The sequence below is a fragment of the Megalops cyprinoides genome, chromosome 12 (genome assembly GCF_013368585.1).
Source record: "Megalops cyprinoides isolate fMegCyp1 chromosome 12, fMegCyp1.pri, whole genome shotgun sequence".
NCBI classification, from domain to species: Eukaryota; Metazoa; Chordata; class Actinopteri; order Elopiformes; family Megalopidae; genus Megalops; species Megalops cyprinoides.
This window is the reverse complement of record NC_050594.1, coordinates 21905028-21932690: the sequence shown is the minus strand read 5'-3', so window position 1 is coordinate 21932690 and position 27663 is coordinate 21905028. Positions and strand designations below refer to the sequence as shown.

General features: G+C 40.7%; 1 protein-coding gene across 3 annotated transcripts in view; it reads right to left on the bottom strand.

Annotated features, from left to right (window-relative positions):
* Window positions 1–6465: 6465 nt before the first annotated feature.
* stxbp6 (syntaxin binding protein 6 (amisyn)) overlaps window positions 6466–27663 on the bottom strand; it is a 71650-nt gene continuing 50452 nt past the window's right edge. For all 3 annotated transcript variants that reach the window (XM_036542676.1, XM_036542677.1, XM_036542678.1), the window contains exons 3-6: window positions 24393–24523; window positions 23571–23736; window positions 9844–10001; window positions 6466–7506 (exon numbers count right to left, since the gene is read on the bottom strand). In XM_036542676.1, the coding sequence (XP_036398569.1) occupies window positions 7483–7506; window positions 9844–10001; window positions 23571–23736; window positions 24393–24523 (479 nt within the window). In that variant the 3' untranslated portion in view covers window positions 6466–7482. The remainder of the gene's footprint in view (window positions 7507–9843; window positions 10002–23570; window positions 23737–24392; window positions 24524–27663) is intronic.

Here is a 27663-nt window from a genome sequence, read left to right as displayed (position 1 = left end):
AAACTAGAACTGAATGTCCCTCAGGTAATACTCCCCTTCACTTAGATGCTGACCTGCTTTAAGGATGTCTGCAAGTGAAGTGGAATTTGATTTGTTTGGCAATCACAAATACAGGAAACCTACGCACGTTTAGGAATAATCCTGCCAACTCGTTCTTTAATGCCTCCTTTTCTGAGAATTTAAATATCAGAAAACTAAAAAAAAACTTTTGCTGTAACTTTAAAATCTTAAACTAGTAACTAATAATTAGCAACACCTGATAAATATTTTTATGCCAAATAATGTGCTATGAAATTGGGGAGTTGAATTCTAGTCCTAGAAACACCTTTATTTCCCAAAATAGGGAACCTTAGGTTCATATGTGGTATCCACTCCACACCGTACCTCCTGGCTGACTCTCATTAGCATGGACTTACCTGCATCCCTCTGCCATCCATCACATCCATTAAAGCTGGCACAAAGGATCCCCAAAAGACGAGACCTACACCACACAGCAATCATAACTGCAAATGCTGCAGAACTGACCATTTCATCAGTGATAATAATTCAATGTCATAGAGGCTTGCCTACCAGCAAAACAGTTTGTCATTAATGCTTTGCCCTAAAATGTTATTTAATAACACTTTAATTTCCCCCCATTTTTACCATATCAAGAATACCAGAACAACAAGAAAGTTCCACATCATTACAATGTTTAATGAGGACCTATAATTTGCAACAAGAGTCCCATTGGTCTAACAGCAGCACAGACACGTACAGCACACCCGATGTCACGCCATACACTGTCACTATCAAATAGTGTCTCCTCTGCGTGAGATCTAAGCTTAAGGTCAAAGGTAGGGGGATAGGGGGGGGGAGGAAACAGGAAAGACATTCTTGAGAAGCTTATTAGGTTCAGTTATGGGGGCTTTCTATTGAGATGCTGAAATACAGTTCATAAAAGTGTTCACGTTGAGCACAGTGGACAGAGAGGAACAGAGGGGGGACATTTTCTGAAGGTGACAGTTTTTTTTGGCAAAAAATTGCTGGCACACACATCTCCAGCAGGTTAAAACAGCAGGAAAACACCAGCGGAATCACAGGTTTAACACAATATACATCTGCAGTTCTTCAGTCTATATGTAACCTATCTGATTCATTTAGATAAATATAAATGACAAGTTAACTAGCTAAATGAGCCTGACATTTTACAAATACATTCTTTCATGTGAAATAACCTGATTTCAGCCTATTGTGGATTTTCTCGGTATTCTACAATATCAAACAAGGGGTAATTGGTTGTATTTCTTCCTCTTTCAACCACTTTTTTGTGGGATTTCAACTATATGCTTTTCTTTTATAGGATTTTATTTCTGAAGGAAAGACAACACTGGACACTGAGTACTCAAAGTTGATATTAAAAAAAAAAGTTTCAGATTTGTGAAAGTAACACTAAAACTTACATCACTGTATAAAAACATGGGATAAAAGATTTTGCACTTGGCATATGATAATATTTCAGTTACAAGCATAACCCCTGTATTTGCTAGACATATTTGAGAAACTCAGAGAGTGGTCATTGGAGAATTTGAATCTCTAGATCATCCAGCAACCAGTTAGAATGCTTACAGTTTATCATGGATATTATATAAATTAATTTCAATTCAAAAACAGTGGAATGAAGTTTCCTGGCTTGCCACTGCCTGTGTAACAGGGCCATCTAGTGTTTCAGTTGGGAACTGCAGCTCTGCGTCTTCTATGGCACAATGATCAGGATGCATGCCTTGCAGTTCCCGTGTACTGTGTACATGCTGCACTGTGGTCAAGATGTCACAAATGCACAATGGTAACTCAATAATAAAGAACTATCAGTCTGTTTACACATTAAACCCTAGTGGTCCCATCATATTTATTGCATTTATTTAAAAAAGTTAATAGGTTTAGCCTTCACCTCAAATCAAGAGTATAGTCAATTTAATAAATTAAACAACTGTACTTCTAACCTTGTTAAAAAAATCCAAACTGGAGTGTGCAGTGTGTACTTATGTATCATATAGTAATTACTAATCAATAATCAATTAATGACAATGTATTAATTTCAGAATTCTGAAATTAATTTTCCCTCAGAATTCTAAGCATGAAAACCTTTTGGTGACCCAAATCTTGCAGAGAACAGTGTTAATAAATAAAATAAATAAAAAAGTTGGCTTACTGCACTGTTTACATTTTTAATTGATAAAATGAAGATCTGTGAGATTTCCCCTGTTTTGTTCGTTATACTGCTAGATATAATGTATCATACACATACTAACTAAACTGGTAACCTCAGCTTTACCATTTTCACACACAATGACAGTTCCAAAGAGCCCTTCGTGGAGCTATATTTACTGGTGCATACTATAGGTGAGAACAAGCAAATAATAACATATATGGTACAAGCGTCAGCACCTGGTGTGAAATACAATGCAGTGAACTGTTACAGTGTGCTATACAGTGAGAAAGAACACAACCTCTTTTAAGGCAAATAAAGAGCTGAATCATGAAGAACCAGGATGTTGTGCTGGGAGGAAGGGGAGATCTGGCCGGGGGACAGCGCACAGTGACTAACACCACTGTTCTGAGAGGCATATTCCTCCTCTGTTGAAATGTCTATTGAATAGGAAGAGTCAAAATGCTTCCCTAATGAGTTAAGAGACTGAACAAGTGGCATGCTCTGAAAAAAACATTGGACAATAAAAAAAATCTTTATCAGCCATCCAGACATCTGTTGTTCATATTCCTATGTTGTGTCCTTTCTTTCTGCATTTATAATGGCAGATTTATACGATCTGCAATTTCTAAACTATGACAACAACAATGTACATCTTAAGTGCAACCCACATTGTATTTGCCTTTACGTTTCAGTTTTTACATATGGTTTCATATTTCACTACAGTGTTACCCTGGGTTGCCATGCACACTATTGGATATTGTATAAATACACATTATAAACAAAACATAATGTCAACATACAGTAATTTGGGTCATATTACCGAAACACTAAGATATTAAAAGGCACTGATTTAGAATCATTGCACTTAGAATGTGTTGGGTCTGTCTGAAACAAGATAAGTAAATATAATTAAGAACTAAAAGTAAAATTGTTTCTGAATAATGGGGAAAAACATTTAAAGGAAGAGACAATTGTTTGGCTTCGTCTCCAAAGTAAATGCACATCAATGGTAAGGTTACAAAAACACAAATAATTAAAAATCAAACCCTATTTGTAACAATTGTTAGTGGTATTATAATGGTTGGCATAAATACAGTAGCCTTAAATCCCACCCTCCCAAAAAAAACATAGTTTACTGTGCTCTGGCCAGAGACCCTTTAAGAAAGTGACACGGTTCATTTTAGGGCATTTACCCCTGGAGCTTATAACAGACTGTGTAAAGAATCCTAGGATACAAGGAGACTTAGATTACAGAGTCGTATTTGCTGGGAAAAAATATTGTTCACGAGAGTGCTTTCTAAAATTTGATTTACAGACATTTTTACAGTGAGAACCTAGTTATTTTCAAGCACTTGTTCAGCTAGCAACTAACAAGAACCAGTCATTACCATAAGCAATACAATGATTAACTTGCAGAACAATAACAGCCTTCTATTTCTATAAATATGGATCTAGTTCAACTGCTGCACATATCAAAACCTGGACACTCTGAAAATACATACAAGCATAGCTGCCTGATTGATTTTCAATGTTGGCTACCAATAGCTTGGTAAAAAGCAAGCCAGCATGGGAGATACCTGGCTAACTACATACCAGTAGGACAGTGATTTCCAGCTACTAAGTATTAGCATACACAACACCAACAATATTATGAATTTTACATTTTTTTAATAGGACCTATAACAAATTTTTTCTCTTAAAGCAATAACACAAACACAATACAACATGGGTGAAGTACTGATTATATGAAGGGAAACTTTTTATGCTGTAAGCATGTGCTGTGGTAAAATGTTGACACACTTTTCAAATAGTTAGACCAGATTCTTCAGGCTGCATATGTAGCACATATAACACGGACATGAAACAATGGATCTATAAATCTTACATCACTTAAAAACCGGTGTGTACATCATACTGTATCTATCACACAATAGAATTCGACTGGCGATCTCTTTAAAGCCATTCTCTATTTGTTAAAGAATATTTCTCTCAGGGAGCAAAGTCTGGCTATGGCCTATGGATCGGAGTTTAAAAAAGCTTCAGCATTCACCTCCCTGCATCCAAGATTCTGCTGTGGCAGCTGACTGAGGGAAGAAGAGCAGAGGGAGAGCAGTACATTTTCACCCTGATAAAGGATCTTGCTATGGAGCACTGCTTTTGTGAGGTTGTCATTCAAAGCGGCACAGCACTCTAACCTTAAGTTGTGGTCTCTTAAGCACCCACCCTACAGTGTATCATTTTCTATAAAAATGAAGAAGAAAAAACAAAAACAACAGCTAAGAGAAAATTACTATGGGAAATTGTAAGTATGGATGAGAATCCAAACAACACATTGAGCAAAATCTCCAGTTACTATATCTAACTACCCGCACTTCAAAACCAAATTAATTCACGGGGATAATGCTCTATTTAATGTGATAAGGTACTGGAGGACTCAGAAATAATCTAGTATTACTACTCAAGATCTAGGTATATGGGTATGGGAATTATGTTCAGACTTGTGATATCTGATGTTCAGGTCTTTGAACTGCTACTCATATCCCCCATAAAAATCAACCCAACCTCAGATACAGCTCAGATATTCACAACCCATGTTGTGATAAAATATGAAAATTTACATATCATTTTTCCTCAACAACAACATCACAATCTTAATTCTCAAACTGTGATCCTGGATCAAGCCGCCTCCACTGCACTTCACTACCTTAATTGATCCAACATTTAAAGCCATGCAGCTCAGAACTCCTGTCTTTCTATGCATAATGTTACAGTCACAATAGGTAACAATGCCAACATACTTCTCCCCCTCACCGCCACACTTTGTTTGGGAGAACCTCGACAATTCAGCACATCTCAATGGACACACAGCCCCAAACTTTTATTGTCAAGGCAAGGAGGACCAAGAGGATGGTATTTTTGGTGTGAAAAGAATTAAAACACAAAGAAGCTCAAACAATAAAAATGAGGTAAACAAATATAAATTGTTTTTTGTCAAACAAGCCTTGTACATTAAAAAAAAACAGCTGGTACAGTATTTGCACCCCCTGTGTACCCCTTATTTACACAAATAATACATAATAAAACTAAATAAAACTTCAAAACAGGCAACATCCGCAAAATTACCTAAAATCATAAATTACACTGGTACAATTTATAAGATTACATATCAAAATATAGTCTATATACATTCTTATATTTTGACATCATATAATCTATAACACGAATAACAAAATTTGGACCAATCAAACACTTTTATTACAGTAATGGATAACCAGTAGAAATAGAAAATGACAAATAATAAAAAGCATTCTAAAGAAATAAAGGTGACCCGCCATAAAATTTAAAGAACTGAACAGTGCTCTGTAGAATAACCATGTCAGTGCATTGTACAGCACATAATAATAAAGGAATAAACAGATCCATCCAGATGGTTAAGGACTTCCCACATACTCTCACCTCATACCTTCCATTACAACTTACATGAATCACTAATTATACAGCTACTATGCAGACCAGGAACTGCGAGTCCTTTCTTCCAGTCTTCATTTTATCAAACAGGCTAACTTAGAGATGTGAACACAACAAACAGTAAATGAAATGTACACATAAAATGCGCCATAGCACCTTCACAATGCAGCTTGACTGCAAGGTAAACTTGGGTCACTGTTAGATTTTGTGTTTTAGTGAAGTGAGCTACATTGTTAATGCTGAGCAAGATTAAATCAAAGTTGGCACTTTTTCTGGGTTAAAAAGCAAGTAACATTAAAAAAACTACACTACACATTCAATTTACACATGGTACAAATAAAGATAACATGAATGATATCCAGGCTGCTCTGTAAGAACTCTAAGAACAGGCTAATAAAGGAATGGTGTTTATGGAAAATAGCAAGAGGTTTTTTTTTATCTAATTCCTAAAAAAGACATCAGAGACATTTTACTTTAATAACCAAATAAACTAAAATTGGACATATTATTTTCAGTGCTATTTTGGATGCATTAGTTGATTTGAATGACACATGGATTAGTAAAGGGTAGGGTATGAGTCATACCCTATCTTGTGTTATGGAATGTTTATCCAAGCTTTTGTACAGCATTAAAACTAGCTGTTTCATTTTAACACTGATCTGAAAGTTTAAAAAGTTCTACAAGAGACCTAACCATACACTGTGTTTCTTTGATAAAAATGAACGATTTCTTCATCACTGTCTTTTATTAACAAACGTCATCACTATCACTAAAATGACAAGTCTGTATGCCTTTAACCTGCTTGTGAGGCATTACTATTCGATTCTGTAATCATTCAAATTCTGCTTTACTCATACAGCAAGTGCTAGTACAAAACCCAATGAAAAGCATGTCAAGGCTGAAAATGGCACAGAACTGTGGAAATGTGAAGCTGATGTGAAATGTGTTTATTCTTCTTGCGTTTTAGATTCATTTGTGATCAAATCAAAAGTGTGCCTTTTGTTCCTGTAGTAGCCAGTTGGATATTTAGTTGGAAGGGTCCTTTGCCATAAGATCTACGGAAATGTTAATATAAAGATTTATAAATAAATTAAAGAGTGCAGTTCTTACTCATAAAAGAACTATATCAGTCTCTCCAGCTCTCACCCCTCCCTTCTGTAAATCCATCCACAAATTTGTCAAGATTTCCAAAAAGTGTTTCAGCTTTTACTTTTCATTTTAAACTACTAGAAATACTGAAAAGGAATGACTGACTTTCACATGCACTGTCTGTCGATGGCACAAAGAGAGAGAGCCACATTTTCAAACCAGAACGATGACTCAGACGTTAGAGTGAGTGACTACTGGCATAAAAAGGTGCTGTGATGTATTGTTACTGAGCAGAATGTGAAGCGTCGGTGTGATTGGCCACTCGACATCATGTGACACACACAGTTCCCATCCTTCAGGTCGGGCCTTCTCTTTCAGAGGTGCCAGAGCTGTCACAGACAGGGGACTGTGAACGCCCTGTTCCTCTGAAGAGCGGGGCAGTCATTGGGGTAAAGTCTCTGTGTCGCCAGCTGGGCGACAGAGCTCTGAGGGGGGACAGGGGCGGAGGACAGAGGGTGGGTGACACAGTCACAGTCAGCTCGGTTATCACTTCCTCCTTCGGTTCACCTTCAAACCTTCACTTTTAAGAAACACTGAACGTCAGAGGACGCAAAAAAAAAAAAACATTATTAATAACAATATAACAATTCTTTTAAAAAGAATAAAATCTGAATCACATCTCAGGTCTGTGTGGCCCACGCCCTTGGCAGATCCCCCAGAGATTTGGCAATGGTTTAACTCTTGTGCTTCATCGCAAGCTGTAGGGAGAGATGAGAGAAGTTCAGGGGGAGAACTCGTCATTCACAGCCAATCAGCAACCTCACTTTCAGACAAAGCTGCCACCTCAGAACCAAACCTGATACAAAACTGTACAGAATGCAGAAGAAAGATACCTAGAGGGTTAAGTGCATAAATACACTACATTCACAGAAAAGGATGCGAAAAACCTCAGGCTCACATCCTTTTCAAGACCCTACCTTTGTGAGAGTACTATATGGACATAATGTGGACTTTAAACCAGCATCAGACAACATCTATTGAAAAGAAAGTTGATCTAAAAATAATCATGAATTTGTTTTTCCATGATTAAGGACTGAAACACTTCAAACAGGATCCATTCTTAGAGAGCTCAAAGCACCACACATTTCAACACTGCACTCTAAATAAATACAATACGAAGAATAAAACATAACCAACACAATGAAACTGTTTCACACATGACGTTGTAAGCCAACCCAGATAAATGTTTTCATATCGTGACAGGGCAAAGCACAAAAATTTACTGTCAAAATGCATCTATCCAAGGAGCTCCTACGTGGCTCTGAGAGCCGTTTCATTCCCACAGTATCTCTTATGTCAGGGCTGATTAAGCCCATTAAGAAGAGGTGTAACTGGCTGGCTGGGGGCTCATTAGAAGGGGCAGGACAGAAACCACCCATATAATTCACATCCGTGCTTGGATTCCCTGCCCTCCTTCCCATTCGCGACAAGGGCAAAAAAAGTGGACGGCAATACACAGAACTGACAAATGGGGGCAACAGAAGAACACAGAGGCCGCAGTTGCGTCTGCATTCGACAGCATTCAGTTCTGCAGCCTTCAGCTGAGATTACAGTGTGCAGCAACGGTTAGCAAGTCGGTCAAATGGCGGAGGGGGTACAAACCTTTTTATACCCATTAATTTATTCAAAGTAGCTACCCAGGAGAGTCCCTGAAGCTTTTATAAAGAACACTTGAGAAATTCCTAATTAATAGCGTGAGATATCCAATTAGTTAAACAGTCAAATAAATTAGGCATTTAATTGCTAGAACAAAATGGAACTAGGAGACAATGAGACCATTAAAGTGGGAATTTTGCATCCATTCTCCAGGTAAAATGAAAAACAAAGGCACATTTTCTCTCATCCGTTCAGTAATTTCACTCTGCGGGGAATTCATGTGTGAACAGTGAAGCGCACGCAAGTCTTCCTAAATGAGACTCAATTAGTCTGCTCTCGACGTGATGTATTATTCAGTTATTTATTCATTTATCTTATGAAGCGCAAAATGGAGCCACTTCTAAACAACTTGATTAGATCTCCCATTCGTGGCACATGGGCTGGAATGCGCATCCTTTGGGGGATGGTGACCACTTCTGAGCCAATGAGAGGGAGAAACGTCTCGCACGTTGTTATAATATTGCGAGTTATAAATGATGCAATCATGCACCGAAAGTGTGAGCAGCAAAGCTAACGTTCAATTTTTTTTTTTTTTTTTGCTCGCAGAGCAAAATCAAATTATGCTAATAGTGTCATTTTGCAGCGAAGCGATTAGTCCTCCTGAAACCGGATGGATGCGCTTGGATGAGGCTGTTCTAACAACCCCGCAGAGAGCGTTTTGACGCAGACACCGCTGAGTACGAGAGAGAAGCACCAACAGGAGGAACATGGCACCAGAGCAGTAAACATGTGCCATGAATGAGGCACTGTCAATTATCCATATGAGGTTAGCTGAAATTCTATTTGGGCCTGCTTGAATATCAAAACTATGCAGTTGTTTGAAGAATCTCCCATGTAATCTGCTCTCTGAGAAGCTTTAGCTTTGTCTCATGTGTTGGAGCAGTGGTGGTTTATATCCAGTGGGTCACAGATTTGAATCTGAGCATAGACTGAATACTACTGCCGAAACTTGTATTGATCCAATGAGGAGACTGGTAACATAGAGGCAACAATTAACAGCAAATATGTTAATGATAAAAAGAAAAACAAATGAAGTACATGGAACAACAAGTTAAGCAAAGCTGATTAACTAAGGCTGAATGTTGTAATTTGTCTCTAACAGCATATGGGTCTAGGTTGTGAAAGACTAATTAGCCCCGGTAAGATTATGAACTTTTTTTTGTACATCCTAACTATGATAAAATAAAGCAGCTGGCAAAGGGAGAAAAAGCACACTGAAAGTCTGAATGATCTTCCCAGCCTTAACGCGTCTGACCTCGTGATCACCTCCTTAACTTTATACCTAGAGTATAAACGGATCAGCCGGCGATAAAAATAAGCCCTGCTGAGCTTTGCTTTAAGGCCCGGGGCGCAGAGCGACGGAGGCGGCGGTCACGAACCTTGTGGGCTGTGTCCGCAAACTGCTGGGCGCTGTTCATCATGTCCCCGGTCTTCTCCTCCGCCCGCCCCAGCCGCTCGCCGCGCTCATTCAGGGCCTGGCTGGCCTTCTGCACAGCACTGGTCACACTGTCCGCCGCCGAGTGCAATATGCTGTTCCCTGTGAAAAGGTGCAAGCGGGGGTCACCGTGAAAAAACAGGCGCCCCCCGAGATTCATTTCAACCAAAGATCGTGTGGAGGAGAGCTAAGACACTGCAAATGGACCGGAGGTGTTGGGCTGCGCAGCATTTGCTGTCTGATGTCTTCAAGAAAGAGAATCAAAGAAGACTGTCAGTGGAGCGGCAGTTAAAATCCCTCATGAAGGTGCTGCAATTTCTGTAAGTGTCAGCTAAAAGCACAGTGTTGACTTCCACCTTTGGTATGGTGCAACAAATGTACATTTGAATGTCACATAAAAGTGTCAACAGATGATGCACAGAAATTGCTGGACCACGTGCTGTTACAACTGGCAATGAAATAACCAATATGTTCAAAATGACTATAGGAAATTATGTTTAAAGGTTTTGTAACAATTACCAAATATGAATTAAATAATGGCACACTGTCATTAAAAAATGACTTTTGGTTATACAGTATTTGTAGGCATTAGGAAAAAAAACATGATAGTCCTAGGTTTAACCTTCTCACATATACATGAATATAGAGGACAGCATTAAAATAAATTTATGTCAAACAACAGAACATCCAGTGTGTGTGTGTGTGTGTGTGTGTGTGTGTGTGTGTGTGTGTGTGTGTGTGTGTGTGTGTGTGTGTGTGTGTGTGTGTGTGTGCACGCGAGCGTGCGCTTCTGAGGTGTTTGTTTTCTCTTTCAAAAAACAATAAAACTTTAGTCTGATATGGAGTAAGTGCAATGAGAGCCCTGGAGGCACAGCTCTGCAGATCTGGAGAGAGAGCACATTCTTCTACCGATAACCCAAAACCTCTGGATCCTGCAACTGACAAGCAATTATTGTGGAGCGCTTTGGGGCTGAGCCGCTGCTACTGCGCTAACAATGGTACCACTGCAAGGGACCGCACTCCCCCGTGCCTCCTCTCGGAGCTGCTCGCTGGCGCTGCGCCAACAATTTATAATCCATCCGTTTATGCATATCCGAGGGCGGTACGCCACTTCATGTCGACGCACTCATATTGTTTTTGAGCCCCTTCTATTGTTTCGACGGCTTGCCTACTTTTCCCAGCAAAAACAAAGAGGTCGTTTTGATCGCTTTGCAAAGTTCTGAACAAAAACCATTCTTCGCCGGAGCGGAGAGTTTGACAGGGACGTTTCTGCCAAAACAATAAACAAATAGTGAAAGGGATCCTTGATCACATGAGCCGACAAAGCGGCCTTCTCTCGCAGCTTTTGGAAGGAGCACAATCAGGCACAGTGTGGCATAAGAGCCCGCGTGAGGTGTGGACGATGTGAACGCTCTCTGGGAGGGCCGCGGCCCCTGCTCCTTTAGCGCAACGCCGTCGTGACAAAAGTCTAGCAGCGAGCTCTCATGCCCTTCAATTTTGCAGCAAGAGAACCATTATCTGCAGGGGAGAATCTGGCTCAGGTGAGACGAGCTAAGACATTAAAAAGCGGCAGCCTATTGGCAGATCATCACTGCGGGACGCGAGGCAGCTGGGGGAGCCAGCTGGTGTTAATTTAATCTCCTTCAGATGAACTTAACTTGATAAATTCACAGCAGTGTCCAAAAGTTCTGCTCTGCATATATTGCCTGGATACCTGATATAGCCCATGTCAGATCACCCTCCTCCCCTAGTGTTGCGACCACAATTGACATACAACCAAGGAGGCAAAGTCTTCCTAAAACTACACCATGGCTTTTTTGCACTGTAAATGACCAACCAGAAGCATAAGACAGGTTATTTTAGAAAAGTATAGTCTGCGCGCTGTAAAGAATAACAACAAATTCAAATGGACTTATTTCATATGAGAGGAATCAAATCATTTTATTTACAAACACAATAGTTTTATCTATGCAGCATAAGCAATTTGTTTCATTCCTATGCTGCATGAGAAGTAAAACTCGCCAACTTTCACTGTAGAAACAAGGTAAGCGCAATCATTTAAGACTTACCCCAGCAATTCTTTAAATCACAGATAACAGGCAAACAAAACAAAACAATAGATACTGCTTATACTCAGCACTGTTAGTGCAATACGTGAATGCAAGTTATAAAACAATCAAAATCCAGAGGCATCCTGTTTGCACTGAGTATGACTTATTATGCAACCTATGATTTTTTTCTGGAACATCAATTCAGTGCTCCACACGGGCCCTTTCACAACACAGACTGCGGATTGGCGTTGCTGACTCCATTTCTCTTACAACAAAAAGTGTGAGAGCAGAATACATGCTGCGATGCGGGGCGGCTGACTGCCTCTACAGTCTCTGATTGGCAATAACATAGCTGTATGACTGCTATACGGAATATGCCAGCAAAGAGAATTATGAGCCCTGCTCCCCCTCCCCCACCCCCCGCCGCGCCCCCACCACCCACGCTCTCTAATCCCCGTTCCACTTTTCCCATTTGAGGGAAACGGCTTGCCCCCCCACCCCACCCGACTCACCCCCATTCCAATGCTCCACTTTTCAGATTAGGAATCCCCCTTCAGAGGAGAGACTCCAGCGCCGTCACGGGCTACACACTGGGTATGCAGTCTAGAGGAAAGCAAGTGTGGGAGGCAATAATGATGTCCATAATCCATACGCAGTCAGTTTCATTAAGGTGCAGTTAGGCTGCGAGGGGATTTCAGGGAACAAAGAGACGTGTCGTAAAGAATTTTCCCGTAGTTTTGATAAAGGTGTCCATGGGAGACTAATCCTAAGAGCATGTGAGAGACCACATGGCTTTATGTAACATTCATTCTCTACTGCTCTCATTCTCAACTGCCATGTGAAAATCCCCAAATTCAGTCTTCATTTCACTATACCGGTGTATGTATTTTTAAAAATACAAAAGTAACATTTTAAAAATGTTGAATTTGCCCCGAAGTGCCACTGGAAGTGTTTCCAAACAGTTCAAATGCCCTTAAAATAAATGAATGTTTTTTCTTTTTCAAATAATTGCACGTTAAATATGTTATTACGTTATCAAAATCCAGTCAGTGGTGAGGTTTGCAAATGTTTCCTTTTAAAGCAACCTTTTCAACAGCCAGTCGACTTTTATCATTTGCCACAAATGGCAGTGATTAACTAACTGTGGTATCCAATTGGCTGCAAAGTGCAACGGCAAGTGGCCATCCTGGGCAAAAGATCTAAACCAAATTCTGCAGATAATAAAATGCAGAGGGTAATAAGAGGGTAGAATCCGGAATAAAATCATGAAAAGAGAAGTAATGATTTTGTTCAAGCACAGCCGATAACTGAAAACCATTCTAAAATCAAGCAGAACAAGGTGATTATTCCAATGCTGCAAGCTAGTGACATTAACAGTTGGAGATAAGGCAGCGGCCATTATAGCAATAAATGACACGACTAATGTATCTTTTAAACAAACGTGTATTGCATTTTTAATACGCTGACGTATTTTCTCTCACAATAACCATTTTTGTCCATTTTCTTAAGTACCGGAGCACATCATTATACAGTGCATGGCATGTTATTTATGTCTCTGATAATGAATCTTTTGAAAGCAAGGTGACCTCATGAAACAAAATCAACTTCGTCAAACCGAGGTGCACCTCTATGGGAACATTCCCTCCCAAATGCACATGGGAGCTGCCAGAAGTTACTGAAGGGATATTAAATACAGAACGCACAGCATGACATTCATTACAATAATGTATTCATACTCAGCGGGTGCCTTTCAGAAGGAGGCTTATCCGCGTGGTATTACCTTAATTCCCCTCATCATTTCAAAATCGAAGTCATCGATTTTTCAGCAAAGAGCGGAGCAATGATAAGAGTGTGCCGAATGATGAGCCAGATTACGCCAGAGTGTCGTATATAGATGTAACGAAGCATTAAAACAGGCATTCGGTACGGTACGTGCATTGGCGCACACCTCAGAAAGCGTTTCATGCTTTTCAATAGGACTTGAAGGGAACTTTAACCAATTATGTGAACTGAATATGTCCAAACATTCTGCACCTGTGGACGAGACAGCTCTGAGAAATATAGACTGCAGGTTCACAATGGAGTCCCAAAAGCACATAACAAGCTGGTTTTGAAAATGCTGAATGACTTTTCCAGCAAACAATCTGATCCTGTTGAATGCGTCCTACAGAGGAAACTCCTACTTAAAAAATTCCAGTTCACTCCACTTCTACCCCCATGATATCCATACAGCAAGGCGCCCCATGATATCAATACAGCAAGGCGTGTCAGTACAATGTGAGAAAGAAACAAGGCAAGTCTGGATACTTGGCATCAGTGCTGAATCAAGAGTGTAATATCCTAATGTGAACTTAGCAGGAGAGGAAGAAATACAACCACAGAACAACTGAAGCCATTCTGACTGGCCAACGCATGTCAACAATGTCATGAAGGTAATGGCTATGGAGCTACACACGCAAGTGCCTGTTTAGCACAGCTGTATGGACAACCTCATTTACATAAAAAACTAAAAGCGTTGAGGAGGAGAAAAAATAACTCCAGGAGGACTCATTTACCATGATAATTCAGAGCTAAGATGAATCCCCAGGGCTACTCTGTGTGGGTGGTTTAAAGACCAGGGAGAGGGGGAGTCAGAAAACATCTTCCTCAATCAATGCGCCACACCTCCTAGGCTGCACATTGTGGTATTTCATTATAGCCATAAAAGGGTATGAATGGAGCGGCCGTCCGTCTGGGTTTATTCCAGTCAAAGACAAATTACTTGAATGCAGAACACAGGAGAGTCTGAATATAGCATTAACAATTGTTCTCATTTCTGCTTTCATATTTTCAAGCAGGGACTGTAGGATGCCTGGATTTTCTGTGATGGAATGTCCTCCGTCGACATATGAATATGTGTGTATGCATTCCGTGGAGACTTGTAAAGTGAAATCAGGTGTCACAGAGCCACAGTCTGAGATCTAGCGGAAGGACTTTATCCTTGTGTATTTAAATCTGAGATTACACGGCAAATCAATTGTGCAAACTGTAAAAGTTGAGTGAACCATAAATTCAGCACACTTTCAACAAGCTTGTAAAACAGCAAATTGGGTTCTGATGTTTGATAATCTCTGAAGAGAGAGTTCAAAGGTCTAAAACTAACTTCCTCCTCTGATTCTTGTGAAATGATCACCACGGACTTCTGGAACACAATTCACCTCTTTGGCTTTGCGCGCTGTCAGGCTCCGGTTCTTCCTATGGAGGCCAGCGCAAGAGCAGAAACGGATCTCCCCCTGCACTGCCAGAGATTCACTGTCCCACGGCTTGCCGCAGCAAATTCTACACCCTACAGCTCAATAAGGGGGGAAGCCCATATGCTGTGAGCAGCGAGAAGGAGCACAACCAGGGCCGAACGGGCAGCGCTCCGAAATGCCAGCCACCCCGGCGGGGCGCTGGCAGGAAGCGGCCTCCCGCCGACATGTGGAAATACCGTGGAGCGGTGCTAAAGCGCCAGCAGGCACGTGGGAGACGGATTTCCATTGTTCTGAAGACAAGGCCGCTGCTGAAATGGAACCAACAAATTCATTACGAGTCCAGAAAACTCCCTCTTTTCTCCATTATTCATTTAAATGCAGACTTTGTAACCCAAAAAAGCAAGACTGACACAAATTCCTTGAAGTGAATTTGGTTAATGCAGTGCCAGACCATTTTATTTCATTTGCAAGCTGTGGAGTGGCACGGCCGACAAAACACTCTGACCCCGGAGGCTCACTGTAAAAACAAATGGATACTGACAGATCTTATCAACAGAAAAGTGCTCTACCCAGCTAGTCCTCTTGCCCTTTAGTTTCATCACAGACTGCACTCAACAAATGTGGCCCCTGCATATGCACATTAGAGGAATACTTAATAGGAACATTTTCTCCCAAGTGCACCATATTCCACAGAATATTTCACAGATAATCAATTTGGTGCAAGCTGCCCATGAACTTTAATAATGGAGTACAAAAACAATTAGTCAAAAGATACATTTGATTATATCTGATATAACACAGTCTTTTGCTTCATTCTGTTCTAAAATGTTGAAACTGCTATTTTTGTACACGAAGCAATTTTCCCAAACCTGACAGCTTGTCAACCCAGTAGTACCTACGACCATGACTCACACAAGCTGTGCATTTCACAGGATACCCATCCTGGTTTTCTACCACCAGACCGACCAGACCAACAGCATGTACTTTTAAAGTACAGCGGTCATATGTACATGCATGGCAGGATTTCATCTCTTTGGACTAAGCACAAGGTCAGCGTTGTAGGTGTTGCCCCAGATGGTGTTGTCGCCATTGGTGAGAAATTCATGTATTCCTCCTTTCCTTCGAAAGTATCAAAGGACCAAATGCTTTAGATTTTATTGAGGATTTTGTTTTCTCGCTTACCTTCATTTAGACGTTGACCTTGGTTTGAAACCACCGTTTTCCTCATTCTGTTCAAAAAGATCTTGCAACGGAAAATGACTGAATTTACAGAATGATTTTCTGCGACAAAAGACAACAACAACAAGAGAGAATGTCTCAATTCCTGCGGACCTTCTATTGTTAGATAGTTTACTCCTAGGGCAAAGCATTTATAAAAGTCACATTTATAAGAGAGAAAACATTTCTAGTGTACCAAATCTGATTAATTCTGTGACAAACCATCAAAGTAATGAAAAAAAAAGAACCTGTTCTGCCCTTAAACATAATTTGGAATCATAACTTCAGGCTACTCAAAATATCAGCCAAGACTATTGCAAAGAAAAGTTGAGTTAAAATACAATGCACTCTCAGGAAAACGACAGTTATAGTAGCGCTTCAATGTCACTGGGAAGGATTAGGATTATTAGTAAACATAATTTTGGAGTTGTAACAAAGAAAACATTTAATTTTACTCATACAGTAGGTGTGACCTGTTTTCTTGGTGGCATATTACAATTAACCTATTTATTAATGTGTTGAGCCACAACAGCACCAGAATGCTGGATGACGCAATGAGAGCAAAAGCAACACTCTGTCCTCAGATAGCCAGATTGCCACGACAGTGATGTAGGTAAACACTAACTCCAGATGGTGAGGGAGTGAATTTCCTCGTGTGTAAACAACCATGTTAATATGTGATAAAGTGAGTACAGGGCCCTTCAGAAACTACTGTAAGGCTACAAAAACGGAGGCTACAAGCACCAGTGAACAACATCCCACTTACCATAGGCAAGCACTCTTGCGCCATGCTGGAGTAAAACTACCTGCAAGATTTAGGGAGCATTCTGTTCATCTGAGGCTAATAACAGCATGTGCAATAGCCAAATGAGTCCAGCCATTCCTTCCTTATAGTGAGCCCAATTACACGGCCCATCAAGTATTCAGAGCCAAGCACTTCCACATCTCCAGCACGCTGCTCTTCTGTTCAGTAAAAGCTCTGTCACACAATGACATGGGCTAATTGTGGCCTTATATTAAACATCTATATCACACCCATGAGAGACAAATTCCCCCATGGAGGCGTTCACGAAGCTCTATCCGCAATACATGAATTACTTCAGAATCATAAAGTTCCTCCAAGGTGCCAAGTATTCTATAATAATTTTGAGCTGTATATCAAACGTAATAGAATGCGAGCCCAGGGCAGCAATGGTGGATTGGAGCTTTTTCCACTAGTAATTACAGATCTGTGATAGAGCCTGCAATTGTTCTGAAATATCAGACAGCTGTTTCCTAGGCCTGAGCGTATTCAGGATGCTATTTTGGAGAGGAATGTGGACAGAGGGCAATCAGATAAAGGGTTTCAGAGGGCTACACGTTATGTTTTCCCCACTGAGAGAACACAGTTTTTGACATAATCTTTGCTTAGACTGAAACAAATCTAAAATCTAAATCTAAACTGATCTAAAACAACAGTGTCATCAAGGACACCAGCATCCAATGGGAGCGGATAAATCACACTAATATTAAAACCCCCTCTCTCCCTATGGAAAGTGACATACATGCATGTTCTGTGGGTGATGCACATAATTTATCATCTGCTGGTTCCTTCCAGCCAGAGGTTCAAGCTGTAGGCCTACTGCATTATAGTAAGGGTTGAAAGGTACACACATTCACCGTGACATCAAAAATGAATTCAAAGCATGATTTGAGCATGACAAGAGCTTGTTGTTAATTACTGTGAAAATCATAACACTATGATTGTGTATTGGAAGCCTATTCAACCTAAAAATCATTGCCCCTGACTGCAAGGCACAAGCAGGTCTGCAACCCATAGAACAAATCCAACACATTAAGTGTTACCACTGAGACCTGACTTCACCTAAGCCAGGCAAATCCATTATAAAACTTGTAAGCCTTGTGACCTTGTAAGGTCACCCCTTTCCTACCTCTTTCCGCATAATGATAACTCAGCTGTGAGGTAAGACAATTAATATACTGTCACGCAACTACAGAGCAAAGCTCTGGACAACAACAAGCTTTTTCTTCTTGTTTACAAAGCCCGAAAAACAAGCAAGGTATTGACCAGCGTACTTCTTCAGAATGAATAATTACCTGTCACAAAGACTCCTAACTAGCACCATTGTTCACATTTCAGTCTTGCAGCAAATCTGATAAGCAAACGAGTGATGCTGAGCAGCTCCTGGGTGTGTCATTAGGAACACATTCTCCATTGTCGTAACACACACACACACACACACACACACACACACACACACACACACACACACACACACACACATCGGGCATTAGGACTGTAGAAGTTTTCAATCAAGAAGAACTCTCTCGTTAAACCGAATCGACAAAATTCTCAATTCAGGCGCTCTGGGTGACACATACAAGGCGTTCGATAACACTGGCGCAGATAGCAGTAAATCAGACACCGGCGCACATCTGCGCTGGCCCGGAACGCATACAGTACGAGGAGGTAACAACCCCCACTTCACGCTAGCAAGCACTGAAATCACTGAAGAGAACCGCCTGGAAGGTCCCTGCTGAGAGGGTGAGCTGGAACTCTGCAGAGCGCGTTGTCTCCGGAGGTCTGAGGAGGCGTCCCGCACAGTTATTGTCCCACACCTGAGCAGCTTCATGATCATTGTTTTGCACTGGTGTGAGACTTAAACTGGGGGGGACCATCAGAGGACACCATCCTGCGGGGAAAATGTCGATCCAGTCATCTGCTCATTAGCCCTTTACTTAACATGACTCGCATTTTGGTCTTGGGACTAACAGACCAAACTTTGCATTGCCAACACCATTAACATTAACACAATATACACTTCTGCTGGTGGAGCTCAAGCAATGCAAGTTACTTCATGGTATGATGCAACAGTCATGTTCCACCTGGGATTTGAACCAAAATCTATCTGGGGCCAAAACTATTAAAAACAATGCATCCTGCATTTCTGCACTGCAACATCCTACTATACAACCGGCCAAAACACACTCCACGAGCCAGTGAAAAATTACATTAAAGAACAACAACTGTGGCTGAGGAAATGGGAGTGAGGTTATGGTAGATGCACTTCTGTTTTGAGCCAAAGAATTTCATCCGCAGGGATAAAAGGGTAACTTAACACAACAGTAATGGAGTGATGCTATTTATTCTCTAGGAATAACGAACACAATCAAGCAGAATCCACAAGTAATGTAAACGCTAACCAATGGCCAACAGGCCAATATCCAAGCCCTCTCAGTTCTAAACAGAGCAGAATAATAGATCCACATTGGTACTTTATCAGCCAAAAGTCTGCTGGAGCAGAGTGGAAAAGGAAAAATGACCATGAAGCAAACCATAACTATACCCATGAATAATAAAAACAACAGTCTGTTCCCTCAAGAGAAGGAGAAGGCAAACAGGTCGATGGCTGATTAATAAGTGCAGCTACACAGTCCTTCTCAAGATGTGTCTGGGTCTGAATTCCAGGAAATGGATATCTTGAATCTGCCCCTACTTGGCTCACTAAATTAACACTACCCTTAACAAAGCAACGCTGTCAGCATCATTCCTTCAGTTCTTACACAGCGTTCCCAAAAAGACCAATTTGCTTAAGATTTCAATACACTCCACAGTACACCTCCTTTTTCTGTGCTCCAGTATTTTTCCTACAGTTGTTTGCCTGCCAGGTTTCAGCAGCTAAATGTGTGCATTAATTAATTAATTTCCAGGAAAAATGTTAGTTCTGCAAGGACTGGTTTTTCAGAACCTTCAGCTTTCAAGCCCACCATCTGTGACACTGGGTATCAGCAATTACCTGATAATTTTTATTCTTTTTTTCCCTCCCACATAGAAAGACAGCTCTTACCAAATTCTTGTCATTTCTCCAATAACAACTGGTAAGTTAGAATTGGCCTTGGTCCATCATTGTGCAAAATAACCTTGGAACAGCCTGAGATTCACTAAGACGACTAATAAAGTCTCCTTAGACTGAAGCTGTCATAAGAGATCTATGTACCTTCAGTCATACAACTTGCAGAAAGTGCAGACTTCAGTGCCCTCCAACACCATGCTGTGTTGTGATTTTGGTCCATGCAGGTGTTACTAAATGAAATCATCACTGGTAAGAAAACATCCAAACAGCCACAATATTAAATTGTTCTTATGGGAATTAATAACATGGCACTTCTGAAATGTTTGAAAAGTTTAACATTTGGGCAGGTCAAATTATGTTGCATATCCTTGTCATCAGGGAAATCTTTCTACTTGTCTCATAACTCCATTAGGGATGGGCATTTCCAGCACTCAGCTTTCTCAGGAATAATGGTAATAAAAATATGACTGCTTGGATATTTGAAAAATGTTCAAATCCAGAACCAAAAACACTGTATGCCTAAATTTAAAAATGAACACATTTTCATCAACTGTATTTTCTCAGTCATTAATTGACACAAACTTATTCTGTGATCTAATATTTAAAATTGTATTTATTTTAATATTTCCTCTTCTACATTATTACATTATATAAATAGTGTATATGTATATATACTACATTATATTTCCTAATTCTACATTATACTCTTTCTTATATGTATTGTCAGTGCTCCCACCCCCTAGCTGTTGTGTTTTTGTTTTTTCCCGTCCCATGTGCTTTTGTTTTTCCCTTGTGTTTCAGCCCTGCCCTGTTCCCCGCCCGGTTCTCCACCAGCCTGATTACTTATCGCATTCACCTGCCCACCTGCACACTGCTTCCCATCCCCTTGTCAGCCCTGCCCTATAACTGCCCTGCGTGCCTCTGTATTGTTGCTAGTTCGAAGCAGTATTTTCTGACTGTTTCGTCCCCGCCGTTTTTCCGGCTGTTTGCTGTTTCCCGTTTTCGACCTGCCTGTTTTTTTGATCCGTTTATTGCCTGCCGCTCTGTATTGTTCGCCCGATCTCTTTGCCTGCCCGTTGTTCGACCCTGCCTGTTCCGACTTTCCCGTACCTGGATTTTCCCTTGGACTGCCTCTCTGGTTTAGACCCTGCCTGTGAACTGTTTAATGATCTGCCTTGCGATTTCATTAAATCTGCCCGGAAACCGACGCACTTGTGGTCTGCGATTGAGTCCTTGCCTGAGCCCCTTGACATGTATGAATGAAGCTATCAAAGTGGAAAAATAACACAAATATAAACAAACAACATTTCACTTGTAGATGCTGAAAATTCAAAAGCCCCTTTCACCCTTTTCATATTTTATTCAAAATACGATACGTAAATGTAAAGCATAATCCTGGAACGTGAGTCAAAAATATCACAAATACAGATATTGCACACCACTTTCGCCAGGAATTATGCACATACACACACACAAAATTTGTTTGCTGTTTATCTGAATGTGTGTAATATGTCGAATCATTATAATGTGCGTATTGGTCTTTTTTGCCTATACTGTGCATGTTCAACATAAAAGTGGTGCCTTTCCTTTTGTAGTTCAGAGGTAAAGTAGAATTTTAGCCAAGAAAGCTAACAATGACAAACTTAAATGACATTACAGTCCATACGCTGCACAACATATGGGATGTCCTACAGCACTGAGAGCACAATGTTTATGCTGTTTTGCCCCCAGCCCCTTTATTCCATACTTCTATATCTGTGCATGCATAGAAATGTTTTATCTGCATCTGGTTTGTATGCATTATCTGTGGCAATGCCCCCCCCCAATCAAAAAATGAAGATGAAAGAAACAGGTCTTTGTGGCTCTGAAGTATGAAAAGGATACAACAGCACATTTTTTGCATCAACACAAAAAACTGCAATATTAAAAAGATCAATAGTGCGGTTAAGGTTACAATCAATCATCCAACAAAAAACAAGCTTTAGCACTAGTTCTCGCACTGAAATATGACAGGGGAATATGACAAACACAACCTTCAACAAGAAAACTGTCCTAACACGGCTGCATCAAAATAAAAGTTGAAGTTAAAACTGCATTGGTGCTCGTATATTGCATTTAGGATAGTGAAAAGAATCTTGCTCACTACCTGACAAAAAGGAAATACCAAGAAAATAAAATGTACATACCAGATTGACTGCTCATAATTAAAATTAGATTATCAATGACTACTTCAGCAAATGCAGCAGTGTAGAGGTATCTTAATGAGAAGAATATCACAACAATCATAAATTAGACATAAAATAGCATTTACTGGAATACTGAAACTTGTGAGGTTTCAGATTTGCATGCTTTCTTATTTTTCAGCTTTGACTGCATACTTGGTTCAGATTTAGTTAATAAATCTGACACTCCCTCTAACTGTTGGACAGTCATCAGGATATCAGCAACATGACTTTTCGCATCACTGAACTTAAACAGTCAGCAGAACGTTTCTTATCTTTTTATATTAGCAAACTATTACCACTATTACAAGATACTGACCGTGAAAGCAAAGGAACCATTTGTACTTTGTGAGGGGAAATAAATGTGTAAAATAATCCCCCCCAATGAGACTTAACATCAGCATGTGGGCCCACTTAACGAAGATCACAGCGGTTTTGCCAGAATGAAAAGGACTGCTTCAGCATGTCGCTGTGCTAGAGAACGCACCGAATTAGTGAGGGACACATGGGCTTTCTTCCATGCATTTAACAGTTTGTCTGCATGCTTCATTTGGGCACGGTGACAGAAAACTGAGTCAGTCTGTTGCTTTGTGGTATCTCTTGTCTGTCACTGGAATCTACCAGCTTTTAAAAATGTGAAAGGTTTAGAAGTGCTTCCTATCCAAGCATCACACTATCTGTGCTCAATTCCTGTTTTGTGGAGCTAAAGTTAATGTAAAGTGAATCTTAACTGAAGTGGACATTCCAAGCAAAACCAATCTTACTTGCTGACCTATTCAATTAGCATATTTTAAGCAATCAAGTGTTCTTTTTTAATGCTGGAAAGTTTTCAAGTATTGGTGAACTTACATTCCCACTGGAGCACAGAGTATGCCCACCCCTAATTGCAATGTTTACTGCACATGAAACCTCTAAATATGCTTGATCATATTCCTAAGTTTAAAAAATATATATTTTCACAGGTGTACTTGCTGATCATGTAGCCAAAAGTGCTGAAAAACCAGCCCTATAGATTTATGGAAAGAGCAGGTAAGCCAGTCACAGGGAAACATGCTCTGGACATGAGGGCAAAGTCCACGTTTAAGCAGCTTACCACCAAGTAGCTTGGACTGACAGTTGACAAATTCAGGCTTCCGCTCTGCACTGTACCGCTGGCAGGTGTGGTGAAGGATCTGGACAAAGGTGCACTTCTCTCCAGATGAACTTGCCACCCACTGGTCAAAGGCGTTGTCAAACACCAGATCAAACTCTGGGCAATCCTGAGAGAGGCAGAGGGTGGCAAAGATGAAAATATGTGGGGCAGGAGTGTAGCGTAGTGGAGCAGGGCTTGTAACTGAAAGGTTGCTGGTTTGATTCCCTGCTAGGGCACTGCTGCTGCACCCCTGGGCAAGGTATTTAACCCACAATTGCCTCAGTAAATATCCAGGTGTATAAATGGATAACATGTAAAAATTGTAACCTATGTAAGTCACTCTGGATAAGAGCATCTGCTAAATGACAATAAAGTAATGTAACATGTACAGTGAGGGCTGGTGCAGTTTGATGGAGGGTCTTCCTGAGCCACTTTGGTCATCAACACAGTGCGAGAATAAATCAAATTTAAGGGCTCAGGTAGGTTATTACACACGGAGTGACTGATGTGGGCTGCAAACAGGTAGATCACCAGAAAGATCTAAGGTTAAAAAATCCAAAGGAGATGGACATACCATAGAGCACAGACAGTGTAATGGTGGGGTGATTCATCATAGGGCTTAGATTTCACTTGAGAGAAGAAAAAGGCAGGCTGCTCCACTAGACAGCCTGAGTGGCCTCTAGGAGGATCAATTGCCCCTCTCTGTACCCCCCCCCCCCCCCCCCACAACAGCACTACAGGTAAACCCAGCTGTGCTGAGACAGGAGAAAGACAAGAACTCACTCGATTAGGGTCGATGCCGTTCACCTGCCGCAGCTGTTCGATGGTCCACTGTGATCTCTTGACGAAAGATGATGAGCCTTCGAACTGCTTGACCTTGGTAATAGAGACCTGCGAGGGCTTCTTGTTTGTCACTGAAAGGAGCAAAGGAGAACAAAAAAGGCTTCAATTTTATTCTCAGGGGCGCACAGAATATATTGTACTATCTTGTGTGCGCTGAGAGAAGTAATATGCAAAATTGTTTTAATTAGGAGGGTACCTGTACCTGTGCTGACAGACAAGGAGTATCCATGCAGCCTATTTCATGTTCATTCACACTCCATGGTTTATGGCTTAAGCATAAATGAACAACAATGTGCACTAATCCATGTTCATTTACACTTCGTGGCTTATTAGCTGCCATTTTACAGCCTGAATCTAAAAATGATCAATCATCACAAGGACCACACATAGTAACGTTCAGCTCTACACAATCACGTTGCCATAATCTTAATTCAGGTTATAAACAAAGGACAACATTTAACGTGTTTGGTGCAAGTCGCTGTCTTGTTTTAACACAGTGATTGAGAGCACATGCTCGATCCATCAGAATGTAAATGCAAACAGCAGACATGACAGGTTTCCTCTGTCACGCTCTATGCATCAGGAAACGGGGGAGATATTAAACAATGGCTGACTTCACTCTCTTGCCAACAGCAACTTAGGCCTACACTTTCTCCTGTGGAAGCACTCAGCCTAAACTCTAAAAGACCTCCTTTGCCAGACAATATGATACAGAGGTCCTGACAAAAATCAAAGATTTTGTGTCCAGCATTTACAGCAGATGAGGGATGTCGTCAAAGGATAATTGGGCTGCTTCAGCGTGGTCAGGACTGCATTGTGTACACTGATTAGACATAATGTAGAGGGCATAAAACATGTTCTTTATTGAATTTGTCATCATCTTCACAGCAGTTTAATTTGGCCATTCTGAAGTTTATAGATTGCTCCAATTGCCAGAGCTGCTCATGCTCTACCAGACATTGCACTTTATTTTAAAGACAGTGGCCACACGATTTGTCTTGATAAAATAGATTTATTGCCCCAAACCCCTGTCGCATAAATTTGATCTGATAAGAAGTGGCTCAACAACTGAATCCTAAAAGGCTGAAGCTTAAAAGGACCAGAGACAAAAGTGAGTCCATATACTGTACATCACCACAGATTGAAACCCCAGTTCAGCACACGCACTGTAACAGGGGGTCTGCTGTTGCCCATCCCACATTGTATGCATCACGCACTGCACTGCCTGATAGTACTGTGACCTTAAAGAGCTGTGGAATGATGTTACATTTTTTACATTTTACATTTTTTTTTACATTTATTCATTTAGCAGACGCTTTTATCCAAAGCGACTTACATAGGTTACAGTTCTTTACAATGTTATCCATTTATACAGCTGGATATTTACTGAGGCAATTGTGGGTTAAGTACCTTGCCCAAGGGTACAACAGCAGTGTCCCAGCGGGGATCGAACCGGCAACCTTTCGGTTACGAGTCCTGCTCCTTAACCACCATGCTACACTGCTACACTGCTACACTGCCAGCTATGTAATATCCCTCTCAGTGATGAGATACATGGCCCGGCCAGGCTATTTCCACACAAATTCCTGCATTTACTATGGCCAGGGATCAAAGCCCAGAATTTTCAGATCATCAGAGATCATCCTGCTGAAAGTTCGGCCACATGTCTCAATCAGCCCTGGGCCTAAGTGCAGGGGTGGCCACACCGTACGCTTTCAGGGGAAATTTCTTCCATGTTTTTGTGGGTTTTTTTCCAAGCTGAGCTTTCAACACTGTTTCCTATTTCCCATCTGTACCATGTCATCTCATCCAGATCAATAGCCGGTGGTTAGGTCATCCCACCATTTTTTTTTTCCCCATCCGCGTCAAACTCACAAACACCATCTGTGAGGTGCTCATCAGTTACAGACACTGTTATTTGAGAGCGTTTTTGTGGAAAAAAAACCCAACCCCTCTCCACTCTTCCACTCTCACAAGAAAAACAGGTGAAATCAAAGTCAAACTACGCCCAATAATTTACCTTATTAATTTGCTTACATTTTTTAAATATCAAATTTATTCATCTGGATTTCTATTCCATGTGCCTTGCCCCAGGCCGTGACAACAGTGTTCAAACCGGATTTGAACCTGTGAGTCCATTACTTTAACTTCTGAACGACATCAGTATTTTTACAGCAAGGCTTTCCCTGGAGTTGGAAAACTCATTTGGATCTAAAAATCCAGTATAATAATGAGGTCCAAAGAAGAGTTTGTAATTAGCAGAGTTTCCAGAGCAATAATGCTGTGACAGGAGTGAAGCTCATTTACTGACAGGGCAGAGATGTTAAAACTAATCTCGAGGAACTTGTGAACGGTGAGACTATTCACTGTTGTTCACACAGGTATTACTGACGTATTGCTCCAACATCAACATTAATGACCACAGGGCCTGGAAACAGCAACACAGGTCATTTCAGTAGACACCAACACAATTCGCTCAACATTTCTACCCTCATTAAAACATTTCCGTGAGATAGGTATAAAAACACCCTCAATTACAGACCCTATTATAAGCAAGCAGTGAGGTAAATTAGTCCCCGCAGAGGCAATAACATTAGTATTTACTGCCAATTTGGACCACTGGTCCTGACACCCCACTTACTTGATAGCTAGTGTAGAAACAAGCCCCAAACCATTGCCTTAGGGGACAGAAAATTTCTTAAGAAAGAAAACAACTAATTTGTGAACAGCATTGCCATAATCATTTCAAGCCTATGTAGGAAAGGTCAGTAGGATATACTCAAGGCAAAAGACACGAAAACATCTGTAGACATGACTATACATAGATTGGCACAGACAAGACAGAAAATCTAGGAAAAAACACATTCTGAAGATGTCCCATTGATGCATTGCTTTTAATTACCTTCTTATACTACATCATTCCTCGAAAAAGAAGTTTAATGACTTTGAATGACAAGTCCATCATTAGCATACTCCATCAATCTGGCAGTGAAACAATGAGCATTTGGTTAAGTTCTTTCAAAATGGCACCAGAGTCTGATTGTGGTTAGGCAACACTCAAGATGACAGTGAAAAACACATTTAATTGTCCATCATAAGAGTGAAATGCAACAGACACTTTAATGACTCCCTTGTTTTGTTTTTGTCTTTGAGAAAAAATAAACCATAAATATGCTCCATTTATACGTGTCACTGTGCACGCACTCAGCTC